General features: G+C 34.1%; 1 protein-coding gene across 1 annotated transcript in view; it reads left to right on the forward strand.

Moving 5' to 3' along the window:
* Positions 1-18,708, forward strand: part of ROCK2 (Rho associated coiled-coil containing protein kinase 2) — a 139,352-nt gene that overhangs the window by 94,733 nt on the left and 25,911 nt on the right. The window contains exons 7-20 of the mRNA XM_044262070.1: positions 1,597-1,735; positions 4,060-4,151; positions 4,920-5,079; positions 6,594-6,654; positions 7,271-7,282; positions 8,782-8,861; positions 9,027-9,075; positions 9,642-9,777; positions 9,876-9,967; positions 10,212-10,458; positions 10,832-10,938; positions 13,485-13,644; positions 16,621-16,781; positions 17,166-17,350. Of these exons, the coding sequence (XP_044118005.1) occupies positions 1,597-1,735; positions 4,060-4,151; positions 4,920-5,079; positions 6,594-6,654; positions 7,271-7,282; positions 8,782-8,861; positions 9,027-9,075; positions 9,642-9,777; positions 9,876-9,967; positions 10,212-10,458; positions 10,832-10,938; positions 13,485-13,644; positions 16,621-16,781; positions 17,166-17,350 (1,681 nt within the window). The remainder of the gene's footprint in view (positions 1-1,596; positions 1,736-4,059; positions 4,152-4,919; positions 5,080-6,593; positions 6,655-7,270; positions 7,283-8,781; positions 8,862-9,026; positions 9,076-9,641; positions 9,778-9,875; positions 9,968-10,211; positions 10,459-10,831; positions 10,939-13,484; positions 13,645-16,620; positions 16,782-17,165; positions 17,351-18,708) is intronic.

Consider the following 18,708-nt stretch of genomic DNA (forward strand, 5'->3'; position numbering starts at 1 on the left):
AAATCTATTTTCTGGGGCTAATCTATTTTAAGGCTAATAACATTATATGAAACAACTTTAAAGTTGAAAATTTATCTTTAGAAATTGGAGAATTTATTTTCTAGAGGATAACCCTTAAAAAAGTGGTAGTAGAAAATTTGTATGATTATTATGATTATTGCTTTAAAAAATCAGAACATTTTGGCAAATCTCAAATTTAAATAATATTTAATCATGGAATGTTTTTGTGGTGTAAATTGCCTTCTCTTGATGACCATTTTGTGTATATAGTATTGATCTTGCTGTGCTTTAAACTCATGTCATAGTATGACCTATGTTTTGGGGGGCTTTTTTTTTTTTTTTTTTTGTAGTGCATCTCTTTACATGCAGGATATGTTCCCAGGTAGCTGTTCATTCTCCCCACTTCTGACCCAATCTGATGATGCATTAGGTGTTCTTGTAATCTTTTTAAAGTAGAATTATTCTATCATTTGCCTAGACTCTCCTAGGGATTTAGAAAGTAATTTGGATAAAGTCACATAGCTCCTTTGAAGGGACCATTTAAATACCTGCTACTATTTTCAACTCTTGAGTTGAATTTAATGACTTTGAATGGCACTGATTTATAATATTCTGAGCTTACTCAGGTGCTTGCCTAGGTTGGTTAGCACGGGACTTCATTTAAGAAACTCTACTGTAATTAAAAATGGCGCTAGAAAAATCTTGAATTCAAAGCACCCCTTTGCCCTCTTTGAAAACAAACAAAAATTACCTGAATACCCCTTTTGAAATTTTGGATTGTCTGATATGGGGAAGTCTGGTTTCTGCTAAGGTGACTTACAGATGAGTCATACTGGCAGGACCTTTAATTCTTGGGGCTTTAGATGAGTACTGACCAAAATGGTGCTTTCAATTTTTTCTGTCTTTACACTCCAGTGCCTTTTTAGCATAGCCTTTAGTCTGTAGGAACACTGCATTGGGAGACCATTTCTGCCATTATGAATTCTAGCTATGTGTCATCTTAGGCAAATCTCATATGAAGTAATAGGGTTGGTCTGACTCTGTCCAGTTTATCATGGTGAAAATGGTTTATGTTTGCACATTCCAGTGTGGTAAGCCCGGGCCACACTGAGCTCTTAAAATGTGGTTAGTGTGACTAGGGAACTGAAATTTTTATTTTATTTCATTTTAATTAATTAAACTTTAAATTTTAATTCAACTTTAAATTTAACTTAAATGTTGGCAGTGACTACTCTATTGTATAGCATAGCTCTAGAGAATAATCTCAAGAAGGACTGATCCAGCTCAAGCATTAGAAGATTCTCATCCATCTGGCCCTTCTAAGTAATCTTCTCCATTGTAAAAACAATAAAAAATTCTATAGTTAGCATTATTTTATTTTGCTTTTAAGAGTTGATGGTACATTGGTGTGGTTAAAAATTAAATACATCCTTGGTATGTGCTGGTGTGTTTCAACTGAGGCTCCTCACCCACAGGTCACTTGTTGTATCACGCATGTGACAAATTTAAACTTAACGTGTTTAAATAATAGATGAAAAGTGTTTAATTTTCATTCTCTGTTAGTTACACTCAGTGTCTTCTTTCTTGGAATTTTAGGAGATACTCCGTTTTATGCAGATTCACTTGTAGGAACATACAGCAAAATTATGGATCATAAAAACTCACTATGTTTCCCTGAAGATGCAGAAATTTCTAAACATGCGAAGAATCTCATTTGTGCCTTCTTAACAGATAGGTAATGTACATTGAATTTCTTTGTAGAGCGCCCTTAGCTTCCCCCCGCCCTTATAAAGATTTTTTATTTATATGAGAGAGAAGAGTGTGCAAGAGAGAGAACACAAGTTGGGGGAGGGGGCGGGGAACAAAAGGAGAAGGAGAAACAGTGACATGGGGCTTGATCCCAGGACCTTGGGATCATGACTTGAGCAGAAGGCAGATGCTTAACTGAGCCACCACGGCACCCTGAGAGCCCTTAACTTTTAAATTTGTAAAAATGAAAGCATAACATTTATTTACATATGAAGTCTTTTGTTCTCTTTATCCAAATTGCTTGGGTTAGCCTTTTCCTACTGCTGGACCTGTTGTTGAGTTGCTCTTGTCATTATGTGTGTGCAACCCTACTGTAATCAAACTCTAACCTTACCTTCATGTCTAAAAAGAAAAAAACAGAACTTAGTAAGGTAATGCATTTGAGAGGAGTAAAGCTTGTATTATTCATGTTTTATCCTTTGAAGTGATAAGCCCATCTGACTCTTATTGTACGACTCTTGAGAGAAGAGTGTTTTGTGCAGATACGTACTTAACAGGTTATAATCTCAAAAACTATTTGTATTTGACTTGGGAGTGCCTCCTTCCCAGCCTTTTTATTTGCATTTGAATATACTCTGGAAATTCTATATTTCTTAAAACAAAATAGGTGAACAATGCTATGAAACCTGCTTCAAGAAGGGAAGATAGAAAACTCTTCGGAGTTTCTTCCTTGGCCTTTCTATTCAGTTCTTTTAGATTTGTGGTAAGAGTCAGCCTGTCAAAGGACCAGCTTATATTGGGTGTGTATGCACCACAATCCAAACTTTATTCACCACCATTATGACCTTAGGGAAATAATTTTACTTTTGGGGGAAATTTTACTTATCCGTGAACAGTGGGATCAGATCAGATTGATAACTCAGGGCATTTCTAGCTCGAAAAGAGTTCTGATTTCTCAGCAAAAACCATATTGTTTGTTAGCCAGTTGCTGTTACAAGCAGTACCACAGTGATTATCCTCAAGTATTTATATTTTGCATACATTCTGTAGGATAAAGTTTTAAAGGTAGAATTCTAGGATACACACTTTAAAATTGAGTTGGTTTTACAAAATTGACCCCCGGAGTAGTCACAGCAGGGTATATTTCCATTGTTGATAGTTACTTTGCTCATTCTCATCAAACTGTATATCATGAATTTTTTTTTTTATCTGAAGCAAGAAAAGTTATTGCTATTTTTTCTTATTAGAGAGGTTAATCATTTTAATATGTTTATCATTTATAAGATTTGTTAATTATCTGGTTAACAGACAATCCATGCCGATAAACTTAGAACAAATCCTGTATGTTTGATTTGGGACCAGATGGGATGTTGAGGATGACCATAATTTGTGCTGAAAGGTAGACTATAAAACAGGACATAGCACGTGTTAATGAAAGATTTGCCTTAGGACTTTATTGGGGGGGGTGCAGTCCAAGGAATGATTATAGGTAGAGAAAAGATATTTGGAAAAGAATTTAATGCCATCATTGTGACTAGTGTACTTCCCTCTAGAGTTTACAGGTTTTTCTGTTTATATTAAACATGACTCCAGGGCATATAAAAAAACTGATGTTTTTTATGTCCATAAAATCTGCATTGAAAACTCAGAAGTTCAAGGAATTAAATTGTTACTATTGTTATTCTTGTATTCAGAATGATTATTTTAATGTAAGTGTATAATTATTTTAATATACAATTTATCAGACTGAAGATTGATAGTTTCTAACAATATGTGAGCTCTTTATAAGATTTTCATTTTTTAAAATTTTGATTTAATTTTTACTTTTTAAAAGGTTTTTAAAAATTTATTTATTAGAACATATGAGTGGACATGAGGAAGGGCAGAGGCAGAGGGAGAGAATCTGGAGCAGACTCTATGCTACATTTTTATTGGAGAGGCTTTGAATAACTTTTCTTTATTTGAAGTTAAACTTCTGTCCATTTTACATCCTGGAGTTGGTCATGCAGTTTTGGCATACATAGATGAATATTTTTATTTGAAAGTCTCATGCGTACTTTTCTTCGATACAAACTACAGATGGAAATACATTTCCCTTTCCATGGCATTTACTATACTTTATCATCCTTTTAATCTAGAGAGATCATATATTGTAAAATGGACATTACTTGTTTTGGAAAAACATTTAAGCTGAAACTTTTAATAAAGATATCTCAAAGTCATTTGTGATCCTTATTTTGGTCCTAGGCAAGATAAGTTAATTTTTTTTTGTAATCTTTTTGTAATATAATCTTTAACTGCGTTGTTTAGGGAAGTACGACTTGGGAGAAATGGGGTAGAAGAAATCAAACAGCATCCTTTCTTTAAGAATGACCAATGGAATTGGGATAACATAAGAGAGAGTAAGTCAATAAATTTGAATATTTCCATTCCATCACATTTTAAATCTCAGTAATTGATCCCTCTTTTGAATTAGTAATCATGTTTGTTACACTTAATGCTAACTAATTTTTAATTCAGAGGTTTTATTTCAAATTTGTTCTCTTGCAGTATTTACAACTAAATGTTCCTCAGTATCTTAAACTAATATGTATTCATTAGCAATAATATTTCTTAATACTTTTAAAATAAACAGATTTCTTAATTTGTAAGTTTTTTATGGATCTCAATAATTTTCAGAATGGGGGAATATCCCTTAATTTGAATTTAATTTCTTTGAATTAATCAGTAATTATATAGACCATACTTTGATGAATACTGGAATAAGCATAGTAATTCATTTTAACTTCATGTATATTTGACATTAATTCATTTTAAGAGTAAAAATATTTTACTTAAAGAATGTGAAAGGCCAAAGGCTAAAGAATGTTTGTGCAAATTATTGCTGCTTACAATTTTAATACCTAGAATAATATCATATTGCTCTCCTTGTTTGATTTATCTATACTCAAACCTGCTCCAATGAAGTAATAAAATACTTAATAAAATTTTAGTTTTTGAAATGATGGAATGTAAAACATGTTACCACATTTTCTATAGTAAATCATGATGTTGTTGATTAATTATATATTATTGATGTATAATGTGTTGGTATTAATATATATTAAATCTGGGTGGTTAATATATATTTTGATTATGAAGAAAATAATCCATTTCTTTTCTTTGAACAGCGGCAGCTCCTGTAGTACCTGAACTCAGCAGTGACATAGACAGCAGCAATTTTGATGACATTGAAGATGATAAAGGAGATGTAGAAACCTTCCCAATTCCTAAAGCTTTTGTGGGAAACCAGCTGCCTTTTATAGGATTTACCTACTATAGAGAAAATTTGTATGTGATTTGTTAGATTTTTATTGCTTTCAAGATTTAGCTGTAAAGAGTTACCTTACTATATATTACAGAAGATAAAGTGTTCATTTGTTTTAAACTTTTGAGTGTTTTAAAAAAGGACTATTGAAAGTTATTTTTTATTTAGTTCCATTATTCCTGAATGCTATTCATTTACAAATGTATGCAAAGCATTCTTCTGTATTCTTTGGGGTAATAGAGAGTAAGACTAAATATGTTTGAAGGAGCTTACCATCTAATAAGGGATATAAGAGAATAATATAGTCATAATAAAGGATAGAAATATGATATTTGCCTTAAGAAAGGTACCAAAATATCTAAGATGGTTCAGGAGAAAAATAAAAGTCACATCTCTGGGGGTGCGGTATGCAGTCAGGTAAGACCTCAGGGAAGGAGGGGGGTGTTTGTAAAGCTAAGAAAAAGTTTTGAGTGGCCAAGATGTGGGGAGGTTAGGTGAGAGTCGTGGGGAGATGAACAATGGGAGCAAGTGTGGCATGTTGGCACACATTGGGAGCAGAGTAGTGTGGTCTAGTAGGGCCCAAACACAAGGTGCATATTACTGTATTACGATCATTTGGAGAACCTAATGAGACTTCAGGTTTCTTGGCTGTAATCCCTCCATGTAGCACAGAGTCTGGCACAAGGCCAATAAATACTGGTTGGCTGTAGTGAGTATTGGGTATAAAGATTAAAAACTATATTGGAGCTGAAGTTCAGAGGAAGAATAAAGCAGCAGATGACTGTTGTGTGCTACACTGAGGGACTTTCAACTTTGACAGTGAGGAGTGAGGCAGTGAGGAGTGAGACATTAGAAACATTTGAGAAACATATTGAGAAACTTTTGGTACTTCCATGTATGTAATGGTAGGGGTGAGCAAGCATTTTGGTTTGCCCAGAACTGAGGGGCTTCCTAGGATATGGCAAGGGACTTTGATGCTGAAACTCAGAAAATCCCCAGCAAACCAGGATGAGTTGGCCATCTTGTTAACGATAGTATTCTAAACACTCTTGTAATGCTCACTAAAATGAGGATATGCGTGCCTTGATAAACCCAAGCATATTTATACGCAATGAGGGAGGACTCAGAGAGATTGACAATTAAATAAAAGTGATGATTTATGTATTAAGACCTGGGAATCAAGAGATGTTATTTTTGAGAAGGAGGAGAGATGTCTTACTAGATTTCTTGATAAAATAGTTACAGGAACTCAAAATGAGATGAAGAGGGGCACTGCATAGCCCATCTAGTGACTACAGTCTTAACGGTATTGAAGACTAGAACATCCAATGGGGGGGGGGCAAAAAAATGTGCAACATTTTAAATTATTGAAAATGATAAATATCTAGAGGGGAAAACGTTGCTTCATTTAAATTATGTTGAAGTGGTCAGAAAAAAAATCATTGTGGCTGGAATTTAATTCTGATAATAATTTGGTGGTATTAGGAAATGGATTAAAATGACATGCAAAAGATTTATTTCCTGCCTTTCCTTCTAGGTTATTAAGTGACTCTTCACCTTGTAGAGAAAATGATTCAGTACAATCAAGGAAAAATGAAGTATGTATAGGTTTTTACTACTTTATTTTAATCCTATGTTCAATTAATTTAGTGATATCCATGCGTTTAAAAAATTCATTTGATGCTACTTTTTGAATCAGTAGATGGCATTCTCTGTTGTAATATAGTTCAAAGAACATTGAAATGATTAATTTATTTGGCAGGTATTATTGTATAAGATACAGTGGCTAGTAAAAAGATGAATTATATATGGCTTTAGGCTTAGTTTTAGTAGCAAAAGTGATAGAATAAGTTTATAAGCAAATATAATATCAGGAAATTTTATAATCTTAGTACTATAAAAGAATATATATAGATAATAAGGTATAAGGGTACAAAAATAGTGAAGGAAGTAATATTTTGAATGTTTAAGAATGAATTCAGATAAAGGGTGATTTTATCAAACTATTAACATATTTTGTGGCTTCTAATTTCTAACAACAAAAGTAAATCATATCCACACATACACATTAATGAGTATGCTAAACATTTTTCTCCTTAAAATTTATAGAAAATTAGAAAGTTGGTTAGATAATTCTGGTATGATTTCTCTTGGGAATTTTATAAAGCATACAAGTATTGTAAATTTCTGTGTTCTCTGTTTTGTTTTAAATAGGAAAGCCAAGAGGTATGTTGATGTCACGTATGTTGAAAAACTGAAAAAGTGCTTCATTCTAGCAGTGTTTTGATGTAGCCATTTTCCACCTAGCATTTGGAGAACTACATCTGCCTGAGAGAGAAGTTCCCAACTTTTTTCTACCAAGTATTCCTTTCCTTATTGCCCTTATGGATCTATTGTTTAAATATGTATTATGTTATTTTCTTAGTTTTATTTATCAAGGATATGTAACTGATTAACGTGTGAAAACTAGTATGATCAAATTATTCTAATACAATAGCAGCCAAAAGCAGTTAACTTGACTTGTTCATTGGCCTGTATATTCTTACTAGGAAAAATAATAGTTTTGTATAAAATTTATAAAATATTTAAGAAACAAGGGGAACCCAATCACTATAGAAAGAATAACGGAAAGAACATTAGCCTTGGGGTCTAACAGACTTGGATTGATTTTTGACACAGCCACTTATTAGCTAAGCTATCTTGGCCCAGTTATTCACCTTTTTAAAATTTCAGTTTCTTTATTAAGTAGATACAACCCTACTGTATTCTTCTTTTTTTTTTTTTAAGATTTTATTTATTTATTTGACAGAGAGAGATCACAAGTAGACAGAGAGGCAGGCAGAGAGAGAGAGAGAGAAGCAAGCTCGCTGCTGAGCAGAGAGCCAATGCGGGACTCGATCCCAGGACCCTGAGATCATGACCTGAGCCGAAGGCAGCGGCTTAACCCACTGAGCCGCCCAGGCGCCCCAACACAACTGTATTCTACGTTTGTTGTTAGGATTAATGAGACAACATTTGTAAAGTGCCACTATACCTAAGGCACAAAGGAACTAAAAAACTTAAATCCTTTATGAAGAAGGTAATCTCCAAAAATGGACTGTTTAATACTTTCTGTGATTTTAGTTTATTTAAAGACCAACATATCTGGCCTTGAAGAAGACACAAAGAATGGCAAGGAAATGACTTATGATCAATTAGATATTATTCATCAAGACTTTTCATCATAACTTTTAGTACTGTACCTGGCATGGTGTAGAAAGACAAAAAGAAGAGCTTAAATTCTTCTCTTTAAGAGCAATAATATATTTTTGAGCAAGTTCAAATATTCCAAGTATTTGTTTCAGATATAGACCTTTTCATCTTATAAGTACACACTATGACAGTATTTTATATAAGTAATCTGCGGAAGAACAGTGGAGGATATCCTTTATTCATAATGAAGGAGAGACTTGGTGTCATAGAAGAATTCTGCCAAGTTTAGAGCTTCTCACTCATATGTTTATGTGGTGTGGACATGTACATGTTTGCATACGTGTGTAGTGTGATAGAGAGCAGGAGTTAGAGGATTTTTTCCTCTGTCAGTAGAAATCACATCTTTAAGAAGGTACAGAAGCTTTATGTACCATTATAGATGAGGTTATATTCAGCTTGTCATTGTTTTCTTGAGGCTTTTCTATTTTAAGTGTGACTAAACTTTCTAATTATAGTATCTTATTTTCTGACAGATTCAGAAAAAATTATACACGTTAGAAGAACATCTTAGCACTGAGATGCAAGCCAAAGAGGAGCTAGAGCAAAAGTGCAAGTATGTTTTGTGGCTAGTTCAGTGCGGTAGGTTAAAATTGAAGTTTAAACATGTTACCTAAAAGGAAGAGCTACAAAGTAATTATTTGATTATTTTAAAATTTATAGTAAGATGTTTTTATTATGAATTAGAGGTTTACTTACTATTTCTTTTGAAATTCTCCAGATCTGTTAATACTCGCCTTGAGAAAGTAGCAAAGGAACTAGAGGAAGAGGTAAAGTTCCTCTATGCGTTTATTAACACCTTTGTTCACTAAGAGTTTTGATGCCTGGCCTAGCTGCAGAGTCTTCTTAGACCCGTATTAATACTATCTTGGTATATAATAAGACCTACCTCTAGCATTGGTGAACAGGACTAAAATTACAGGATAAGCATGATGATAGACTTCATTTTGTTATGTTTTTTGCAAACTTGAGTTAATTTTAGCATGTGTAGGTAATGCAAGAAAGAAATTTGCATTTATATTAAATTACTTGGCTTAACAGAAAGTAACTATTGTTTCTTCTTTTAAATTTCTATTCATAACATTTATATCAAGTGAAGATGATTCATTGGTAATGGATGTTTCAGAAAGTTTGACTTTCAGTAGTGAACAATGAGCACTGGTCTTGATAAGTTAAGAGAGGTGTGGTATTTTGAAAATAATGGAAAACATTGTGAATTTTAACAAAACAGCAGTTGCAGCTTATTTTTAAAGGTGTCTTTTATCTGCTTGACATACTGTTTTCTTTTATTTTTATGCATACTTTCCTTTGGTAATAACTTTAAGCATTATTTCAGATTACTTTAAGGAAAAGTGTGGAATCAGCATTAAGACAATTAGAAAGAGAAAAGGCACTTCTTCAGCACAAAAATGCAGAATATCAGCGGAAAGCTGATCACGAAGCAGACAAGAAACGAAATTTGGAAAATGATGGTTTGTAGTGTAGAATATTAAATACTTACCAAGAAAGAAATTGTGTGTGTATGTGTATGTTGTGTTGAAGCTTGCCACTGAAATTCTTTTTATCATAGTTAACAGTTTAAAGGATCAACTTGAAGATTTGAAAAAAAGAAATCAGAACTCTCAAATATCTACTGAGAAAGTGAATCAGCTCCAGAGACAAGTAGGTTGATCTCAGTTGTAGTAAAGATAATTGAATTTCCTTAATGACTTATTAATAAGACTTTTAGTTGGCAATGTTACGAAAAGGCCTTCTTTGCCTCTCATTTTAAAGGGAAATCAAAAGGAAAATATTTTTACTTTTTTTTCTTATTTTAAATAGTTTGTAATGAGATACTAAATGGAAATATTTTCATTATATATGCCTTTGTTTGTTGTTGTTTGTTTGATTTTGAATGGAATATCAGCTGGATGAAACCAATGCTTTGCTGAGAACAGAATCTGATACTGCAGCCCGGTTAAGAAAAACCCAGGCAGAAAGTTCAAAACAGATTCAGCAGCTGGAATCTAACAATAGAGATCTTCAAGATAAAAATTGCCTGTTGGAGACTGCCAAGTTAAAACTTGAAAAGGAATTTATCAATCTTCAGTCAGTTCTAGAATCTGAAAGGAGGGACCGAACCCATGGATCCGAGATAATTAATGACCTACAAGGTATTAAAGTAGAGATTACACTTGAGTTCATCTTGATGATTTGCATTTTGGAAATAACTTTTGATGATGGATAATGTCTTGGAGTATCACGTTTCTGAATATACTACTCTGTTATGTGTTAGGGTGTTGGAAATGCATCGATACAAACTTTTACGAATAGAAGGTTTACTTTAAAATACGTTGAAATATTTTAACTTGTCAAACTAGCCCTTGATTTTCAGTTGACTTCATTATAAGGCACTCTACAAACAATTTAAAAAACTGCTCATAAATAATACCTCCAAACTATGAGGTGATTTTTAAAATTTTTTACTCTTAATTTAATATGTACATACTCTGTGGGCTTATTGTTTTTAAAATGTTGCAATTTTAGGCAGAATATCTGGCCTAGAAGAAGATTTAAAGAATGGCAAAACCTTATTAGCAAAAGCAGAGATGGAGAAGAGACAACTACAGGAGAAACTTACTGATTTGGAAAAGGTAAAACATGTTCAGCTTTATATATTTTTAAGGAAATGACTATAAAATATCAGATTGGAAAACTTACTCTAAAATAAAGGAAATCAGGGGTACCCGGGTAGCTCAGTTGGTTAAATGTCTTCTTTCAGTTTGGGTCATGATCCTGGGGTCCTGGGATCGAGCCCCACATCGGACTCTCTACTCAACACGGGAGTCTGCTTTTCCTTTTCCCTCTCCCTTTCTCTCTGCTCCTGCTTGTGTGCTTTCTCTCTCTCAAATAAATAAATAAAATCTTAAAAAAAATAAAATAAGAGAAATCAGAATGCTTTCAGTGGATGTTTCTCCCTAGGGAGCCAAGGAAAACTCAAATTTTGACTTAGAATATGTCTTAAAAATGATAGAAAGTTATCATGGCTTTTGGCATTTACAAGTTATTCTTAAAAATACTATAAGCCAGGGATAATTTCTAGACTCTGTGCAGTTAATGTGGTGTTTTTGTTCACTTATTTATTCATTTGTTTACATATTTAAATGTGTCATCTGTGGTAGAAATATAGGATATAGTCCTTGCTTGCCTTTAACAGTGTCACAGTTGGGTACGTGACTGGCTCAGATGGTAGAGCATGTGACTCTTGATCCCAAGATCACGAGTTCAAGTCCCATGTTGGGCATGGGGCCTACTTAAAAAAAAAAAAATCAATTTAAAAAATCTCACAATCTGATGAGTATCTTCTAAAGTAATAAGGTACAGATAATTCTAATGCAGCGTGGTACATAGAATGCTAGAAGAATGAACAGGGTATATTGGATGCACAGGAGAAAAGGCCCCGTCTGACAGGGCAGGATTGGTTGGGTGGGTAAAGGCACATTCTGAGTTGGGGAAGACAGCATGAGCAAAAGTTACAGAGGATGGAAAACAGAAAAGGCATAGTTGATTTACTTAATGCAAACTGCCCAGTATTTCTGGAGTACAGAGCAGGAGTCAACAAATTTTAATCTTTTAAGGAAGACACAATAAATATTTCAGGACTTGAAGGCCAAATGGTCTCTGTTGCAACTCAGCTCTACTGTAGCACATAAAGGAATGGGTGTGGCTATATTCCAGTGAAATTTTACGAAAATAGACATCAGACCAAAATTGGCCTGAAGTCAGCGGTTTGGTCCTAATGCTTAGTGTGAGGAATTCAGTGACCAAAATGATCTAGATCATGTAAGATTTTGAATACTCTCTTAAACTTAGTTTCTCTAAGTAATGGACTAACCACTGAAGGACTTTAAATTGGGTGCTGTTACTAGAGGTAGATAAGATAGATCATTGTGTACCTTGCTGTTAAGATAGATCATTGTGTACCTTGTAGAGGATAAATTTGAGGGGAGGACATGATAAGAGGTAGTAGGGAGATTAGTCAGAGGCTTTTTCAGTAACTCAGATAATGGAGAATTAACTAGTACAGTGGTTAAAAGGATGGGAAATAAGGTGAGAAATATTTGGAGGAAGAATATTTGGGCAGCATTTAGTGATTGATTAGATGAGGCATGTGTGTGGTACTTAATAAGGATGAGTTCTAGGTTCCTACTTTGTGACAAGATATATAATGGTACCGCTAACTACAATGAATAAACGTAAACAGCTCTTAGAAGAGACAATGACAAATCCATTTTAGTCCTAAGTTTGAGGTGTACGTGAGTCAGCCAAATTGGGATGTTTACAACATCAGTAAACTGGTTGTTGAAACTAGAAATACTTGAGAGTCATTGGTACAGAAGTGCTAACGCCTGTGAATTAAAGAACCTGTCTGGGAAGAAATTGATTAGAGCAGTTGTTTTTCAGGGCAGAGTAGATTACTCTGTTGGTGGATTGAAAGAATCATTTTCAGGGTTGGAGATTTATTTGAAAAATAAAAGAAATATCTACACTTATGATACAAACTATAGAGAACAAAGAATTAGAAAATCTTTTTGAGGATATATAGAAATTGAAATCTGTTATTAAAGATTCCCAACTTAAAGCAAGTCTCTTTATGTGGAATATAAGAGGGTAAATGGTAGAGAATCCTGAAAATTTATCTTTAGATATATATTGGATATGTTTTCAAAGTGAGAAATAATGATATAGGAAGGGGAGAAGCTTTGTGGCTGAAGAACACTACCTCCAGAGAACACCAGCATTCATTCAAGGAGCAGCTGGGGGAAGACTTCGTAAGTGACATAAAAGATGAGAACAGCAAGTGAGTTCAGTGTCAGGTATGTCAAGGAAATAGTTTCAAGGGCAACAGTGAGTCTAAATGAGATAAACACTGAAAAGTGTTTGTTGAATCTGATGTTGAGAATATCATTGGTTACTCTGTTGAGATAAAAGGCTCCCAGTGTAGATCTCCAGGGTAGAGTGGAGGATGGGACGTGGGCGCCATGGGAGGTGGATTCCATGGGTCATTTTATACAGTGTTCGAGTGGAGAGGGCAGGAAAGGTATTGAACATTCTTAGTCTATAAAAAACAACTTTATAAGTCTTTGAAATTGTGAGCCAGTCTTTTTTGTTGATAGTTGCTATTTTAAATCTTTAATAGGAAAAGAACAACATGGAAATAGATATGACGTACCAACTAAAAGTTATACAGCAGAGCTTGGAACAAGAAGAAGCTGAGCATAAGGCTACAAAAGCGCGGCTGGCTGATAAAAATAAGATTTATGAATCCATTGAAGAAGCAAAATCAGAAGCCATGAAAGGTATGCTTTTTTCTAAGAGGTTTGCTGCAGCATTGTACTAAGAATTGATTCTGTAGTCCACTCTTTGATTTTGAAAAACATTTTTTTATATTTTATTGTCAAATATTAGGAACTGGAGAGAAAAAACGATTAGAGAAGCTTTACATCACTTTTTTCCTTTATGGCAATAATCATTTCTAAGATAGTGAGGCCCAAACACAAAATTACTCTACCAAATTTAAGGATCAGAGAGAAATTAATATTTCAGTGGAATCAATAGTAACAGGCACGCAGAGCATAAGGTTCTAGATCTATCTATTCAGATTTGGGGGGATTTCCTCTTTCTGTAATATTTAGTTTGACATTTCACCAGTTTGTATAGTAAAATTGTTGACAGTTTATGCAAAATAAATGTTTCAAAAAATAGTACTTGGCCTAACGAGAATATAAGCCCATTGAATATTTTGAACTCTGGCATGAGGAAGATACAGCTAGATTTGGTCAAAGTGTTATCCACTTCTAAGGAATATAGGGTAAGATAGCAGAGTTGACTTTTCCACAAACCAGTATGTATCTTGGAATTGTCTTAGGATAATTTCTTGTTTTCCTGACTGCTTATAAGTATGATGGATTTGAAGTTCCATAGGAAATTAATAAAATACTCTTGTGACAGATTTATAGAACTCTTAAGCAGGAATTTTATTTCATACTGAAGCATAACATTTATGAATAGCTTAGCAAAAAAATAGGTTTTCAATTATTGAATGTAATTGAAATTGGAGATTTTTTTGTTAAAATCAATTTAGTATAAGTTACTAATAAGGATTTTGAGATTGATTGAGGGCTTTAGTTAGAAAAATCTAATTAGAAGAGAGGAAGTTAGTGTGCCATGTTTCCCTATCAGTAGCTTAGAAGATAGCGTTCATTTTCTTTTGAGTTATAATTTAGGTGCAATAAAATGCAGATACTATTTTCACATTGTAATATATACATGTAACCACCATTCAAAACAAGTTCATAGAATCTATGTTTTTATCACCTCAGTAAGTTCACTTGTGTCCCTTTCTATTCTCTGTGTCCACATTAGGGTGAATTGTTGGGGGCCGGGTGTGTTTCTTTTTTTTTTTTCATTGTTGACAAGGTTGGCTTCTGAGTTGCATAATAATAATAATAATAATAATAATAATGAGTACATCTGTCCATGTCCGGGTCTAAAAGTCTTTCTTCTTTCTACTGCATGTTATGGCTTCCTTTGATTAAGAATATGGCTTACTAAAGAGTTACTAGTTATGTGACCTTGTCCATAGTTACTTATCTTTTTTTTTTTTTTTTTTCCTTTTGGTGCATTGTTTCCTCTAAAGAGACAGTATTAGGTTGTTGTGAAAATTGAGTGAATGATAGGGGAGAAGTACTTAGAAATATTGGCTGTCACTAGTAGAATGTGAAGAAGTTTCATTTTTTCCACACTTTTTTTTTTTTAAAGATTTTATTTATTTATTTGTTAGAGAGAGAGAGCGAGAGCACGAGCACAGGCAGACAGAGTGGCAGGCAGAGGCAGAGGGAGAAGCAGGCTCCCTGCCGAGCAAGGAGCCCGATGTGGAACTTGATCCCAGGACGCTGGGATCATGACCCGAGCCGAAGGCAGCTGCTTAACCAACTGAGCCACCCAGGCGTCCCTTTTCCACACCTTTGAAGACAGTTCATTAAAAACTGAAAATCATAGGTTTATATAACTATAATAAATGATAATCAGATATCAAGCATTAGATATGAAAGAGCAGAGGAGCCCAATTGAATTTGAATAGATTTTCTAATCAGTACATCAAAAGGTAATTTCTTTAATGGTAATTACTGGTATTTAATACGAAATCACTTGCTTAGACATAGACCTTGCCTGCTTTTCATTTCAAAGGATTGCCTGGGTGGCTCAGTTGGTTAAGTGTCTGCCTTCAGCTCGGGTCATGATCGTGGGGTCCTGGGAAGGAGCCCTGCTTCTGGCTCCCTGATCAGCAAGGAATCTTTTTCTCCCTCTGCCCTGCCCCCTGCTCATACTCTCTCTCTTTTTCTCAAATAAATAAAATCTTGAAGAAAAAAAAAAGGTTTTTAAAAGCCATTTCTGATTAATAAAACAAAAGTTTATTGTAAATCATTTAGAAAATACAGGAAAGTATGAAGAAGTAAAGATTAACCACAGTCTTACTGATCAAGAGGATATTTTGTACATTTTCTGAATTTTGTTTACTGTTCTGCATTTTTTTCTGCTAAAATAATACTGTGAACATTCTCCTCCAGTCATTAAACATTCTCCTTGAATAGTAAGCACTTACTAAATGCTTGTCGTGTGCCAGGCAGCATTTAAGTGTCACACAAATATTAACTAGGAATCTTCATAACATCCATGCGAGGGAGGATAGGTGCTGTTATCATCATTCTAGAGATGAGGAAATTGAGCCTCCGAGAGGTTAATTAACTTGCCTAGGCAAATAATTAGGACGTGTTAGAGTTTAACCTCAGGAAGTTTGGTCCCAGAGTCTTGTCCTTTACTATTTCCCCAAAATATAATTGTCATCCTCTGCGTATTAATCTGCTAATATGGAAAGAGCCATAGACATAAAAAGTCTACCTGGAATGTTTTAGGGTAAGAAGAGTGACACCGAGAGGCAGAGTAACAGAAAAATAAATAAATCTTTACTAAAAAGATGTAAGTCTCTTTTAGAACCATCAGTGAAGGCAGAATTATTTTACTTCCAGTGGAATGGATGTCATATTGCAGTGTGGTAGATTTTTCCACACTGCAAACGAAATAAATGCCTGATTTCCAAGCATAAAACTTGACATTTGAAACTCATTAAGAAGAGTAATGAAAATATTAAATTGGAAATTTAAAAAAATGTTTTTAAGCTATCATTTGCTGTAATTTCTATAGCACTGTGTCATGTATTTGATAGGCTTTTTTTGTTTGTGAATTCATGATTATGTCCATTTTTGTGGCAATAGAGATGGAGAAAAAGCTCTCGGAGGAAAGGACGTTAAAGCAGAAAGTGGAGAACCTATTGCTGGAAGCTGAAAAGAGATGTTCCATATTTGACTGTGACCTCAAACAGTCACAGCAGAAAATAAATGAACTCCTTAAACAGAAAGATGTGCTAAATGAGGATGTGAGTATTAAGTTTACTAAGAAGTGTAATAAACTATGTAATAAATTCATAGTCAACTTAGGTTTATCTGTAATGATATATAATGATGGCTTCATAATTTAAAATTTTTTCTTATAAAATATTCTGCAACCTTTAATTTTACTGAATTTGGCCAGTATGCTAAATGGTGAATCATAATTTTTAAAATTTTAAGTTATTTTTACCTTAAAGATCATATTTTATTTAAAAAAATAGGACATGAGAAATAACAAAAACTATTTTACCGTGAAATGAATTAAGTGCCTAAGGGCAAAAGTCTGTTTTGCATGATCATATTTGCTGCAAGCTTCATTGATAAGAAAAATCATTACTTACATTTTATCAAGTAGACAATTTGTTTTTTAGGTTAGAAATTTGACATTAAAAATAGAGCAGGAAACTCAGAAGCGCTGCCTTACACAAAATGACTTGAAGATGCAAACACAGCAAGTTAACACGCTAAAAATGTCAGAAAAGCAGTTAAAACAAGAAAATAATCATCTCATGGAAATGAAAATGAGCTTGGAAAAGCAGAATGCTGAACTTCGAAAGTAAGTAAATTGTTTGAGACAGTTTTATTAATATGTACAACTATCCACATGTAAATTATTTTAATTTTGATTTACCTGGGGATTTTCTTTTGATCATGTCATAGTCTTGACCATATTTGCTCCTTTTTTCTCTGTAAGTAATGTGTTGAGTGCCAGTGTTGTCCTTCAAGAAGATTATATTTGCTTCCCCAATGATTTTTTACTTCTTCTACCTTATTATGATATAATGATAGAATGTTGCTGTTGGAGTAGAAGAAACTGTCTGGGATTTTCACTTCATGCTCTTAAGATTCCTTCTCAGAACCGCTCTTCACGCTTATTGTCCACGTGCTTTCTGTTTGTTCCTTTAGTTTCTGGGACTTGAACATGTTTGATTATTAAACATACATACAAATTTTTAAATCATTTATGATATACTTTAGTATTTTACTTAATTTGCTTAGAAATAGAGAACAGTTTTAAAATCCTTCCAAAGTGAACATATACCATTAAAGTTTGTCCCATTCGGTCATTAGTAGTATAATTACTTCTGAATCATGCTCAGAGCTCCTATTGGATCCCAGTTATTTGGAGAGAACATAGGTTTTGGATACAGATTGAGAGATAGGCATTCCAGTCCCGTTACTTACTAGCTGACCAACATCAGGCAAAATATTTAACCTCTCCGAGCCTTTTTTAAAAAGATTTATTTATTTATTTTAGAGAGAGAGTGAGAAAGTGTGAGCAGGTGGGGACAGAGGGAGAGAATCCTCAAGCAGACCTGCTAAGCACAGAGCCCAACGTGGAGCTCAATCCTAGGACCCTGAGATCATAACCTGAGCTGAAATCATGAGTTGGAACACTTAACTGACTGAAGTGCCCCCCTCTTTGAGGGGTTTCTGGGACTTGGACATGTTTGATTATTAAACAAACATACAAATTTTTAAATCATTTATGATATACTTCAGTATATCATAATGCCCCCTCTTTGAGCCTTTTATTGTAAAACCTACAAAAAGGGGCAGTAAGAGCTTCCTTGTTAGGCATTCTGAAAGGATGACAATGATACATTTACAGTATCTAGCACACAATAAACGGTAGGGGCCATTACTAGTACAACTGTTACTGTTAATACTGCTGTACTGCAGGGATGTCTTGGTGGCTCAGTTTGTTAAGCATCTGCCTTTGGCTCTGGTCATGATCCCAAGGTCCTGGGCTGGAGTCCCACATTGGCCTCCCTGCTCAGTGGGGAGCCTGCTTCTCCCTCTGCCTGCCTTTCCCCCTGCTTGTGCATGCACTCTCTTTCTGTCCCTCTCTGACAAATAATTAAAATCTTAAAAAATAGGTATATACAACCTGCTATACTACTTCTACTATTC

This window comes from Neovison vison, chromosome 8, assembly GCF_020171115.1.
Source record: "Neovison vison isolate M4711 chromosome 8, ASM_NN_V1, whole genome shotgun sequence".
Lineage (NCBI taxonomy): Eukaryota > Metazoa > Chordata > Mammalia > Carnivora > Mustelidae > Neogale > Neogale vison.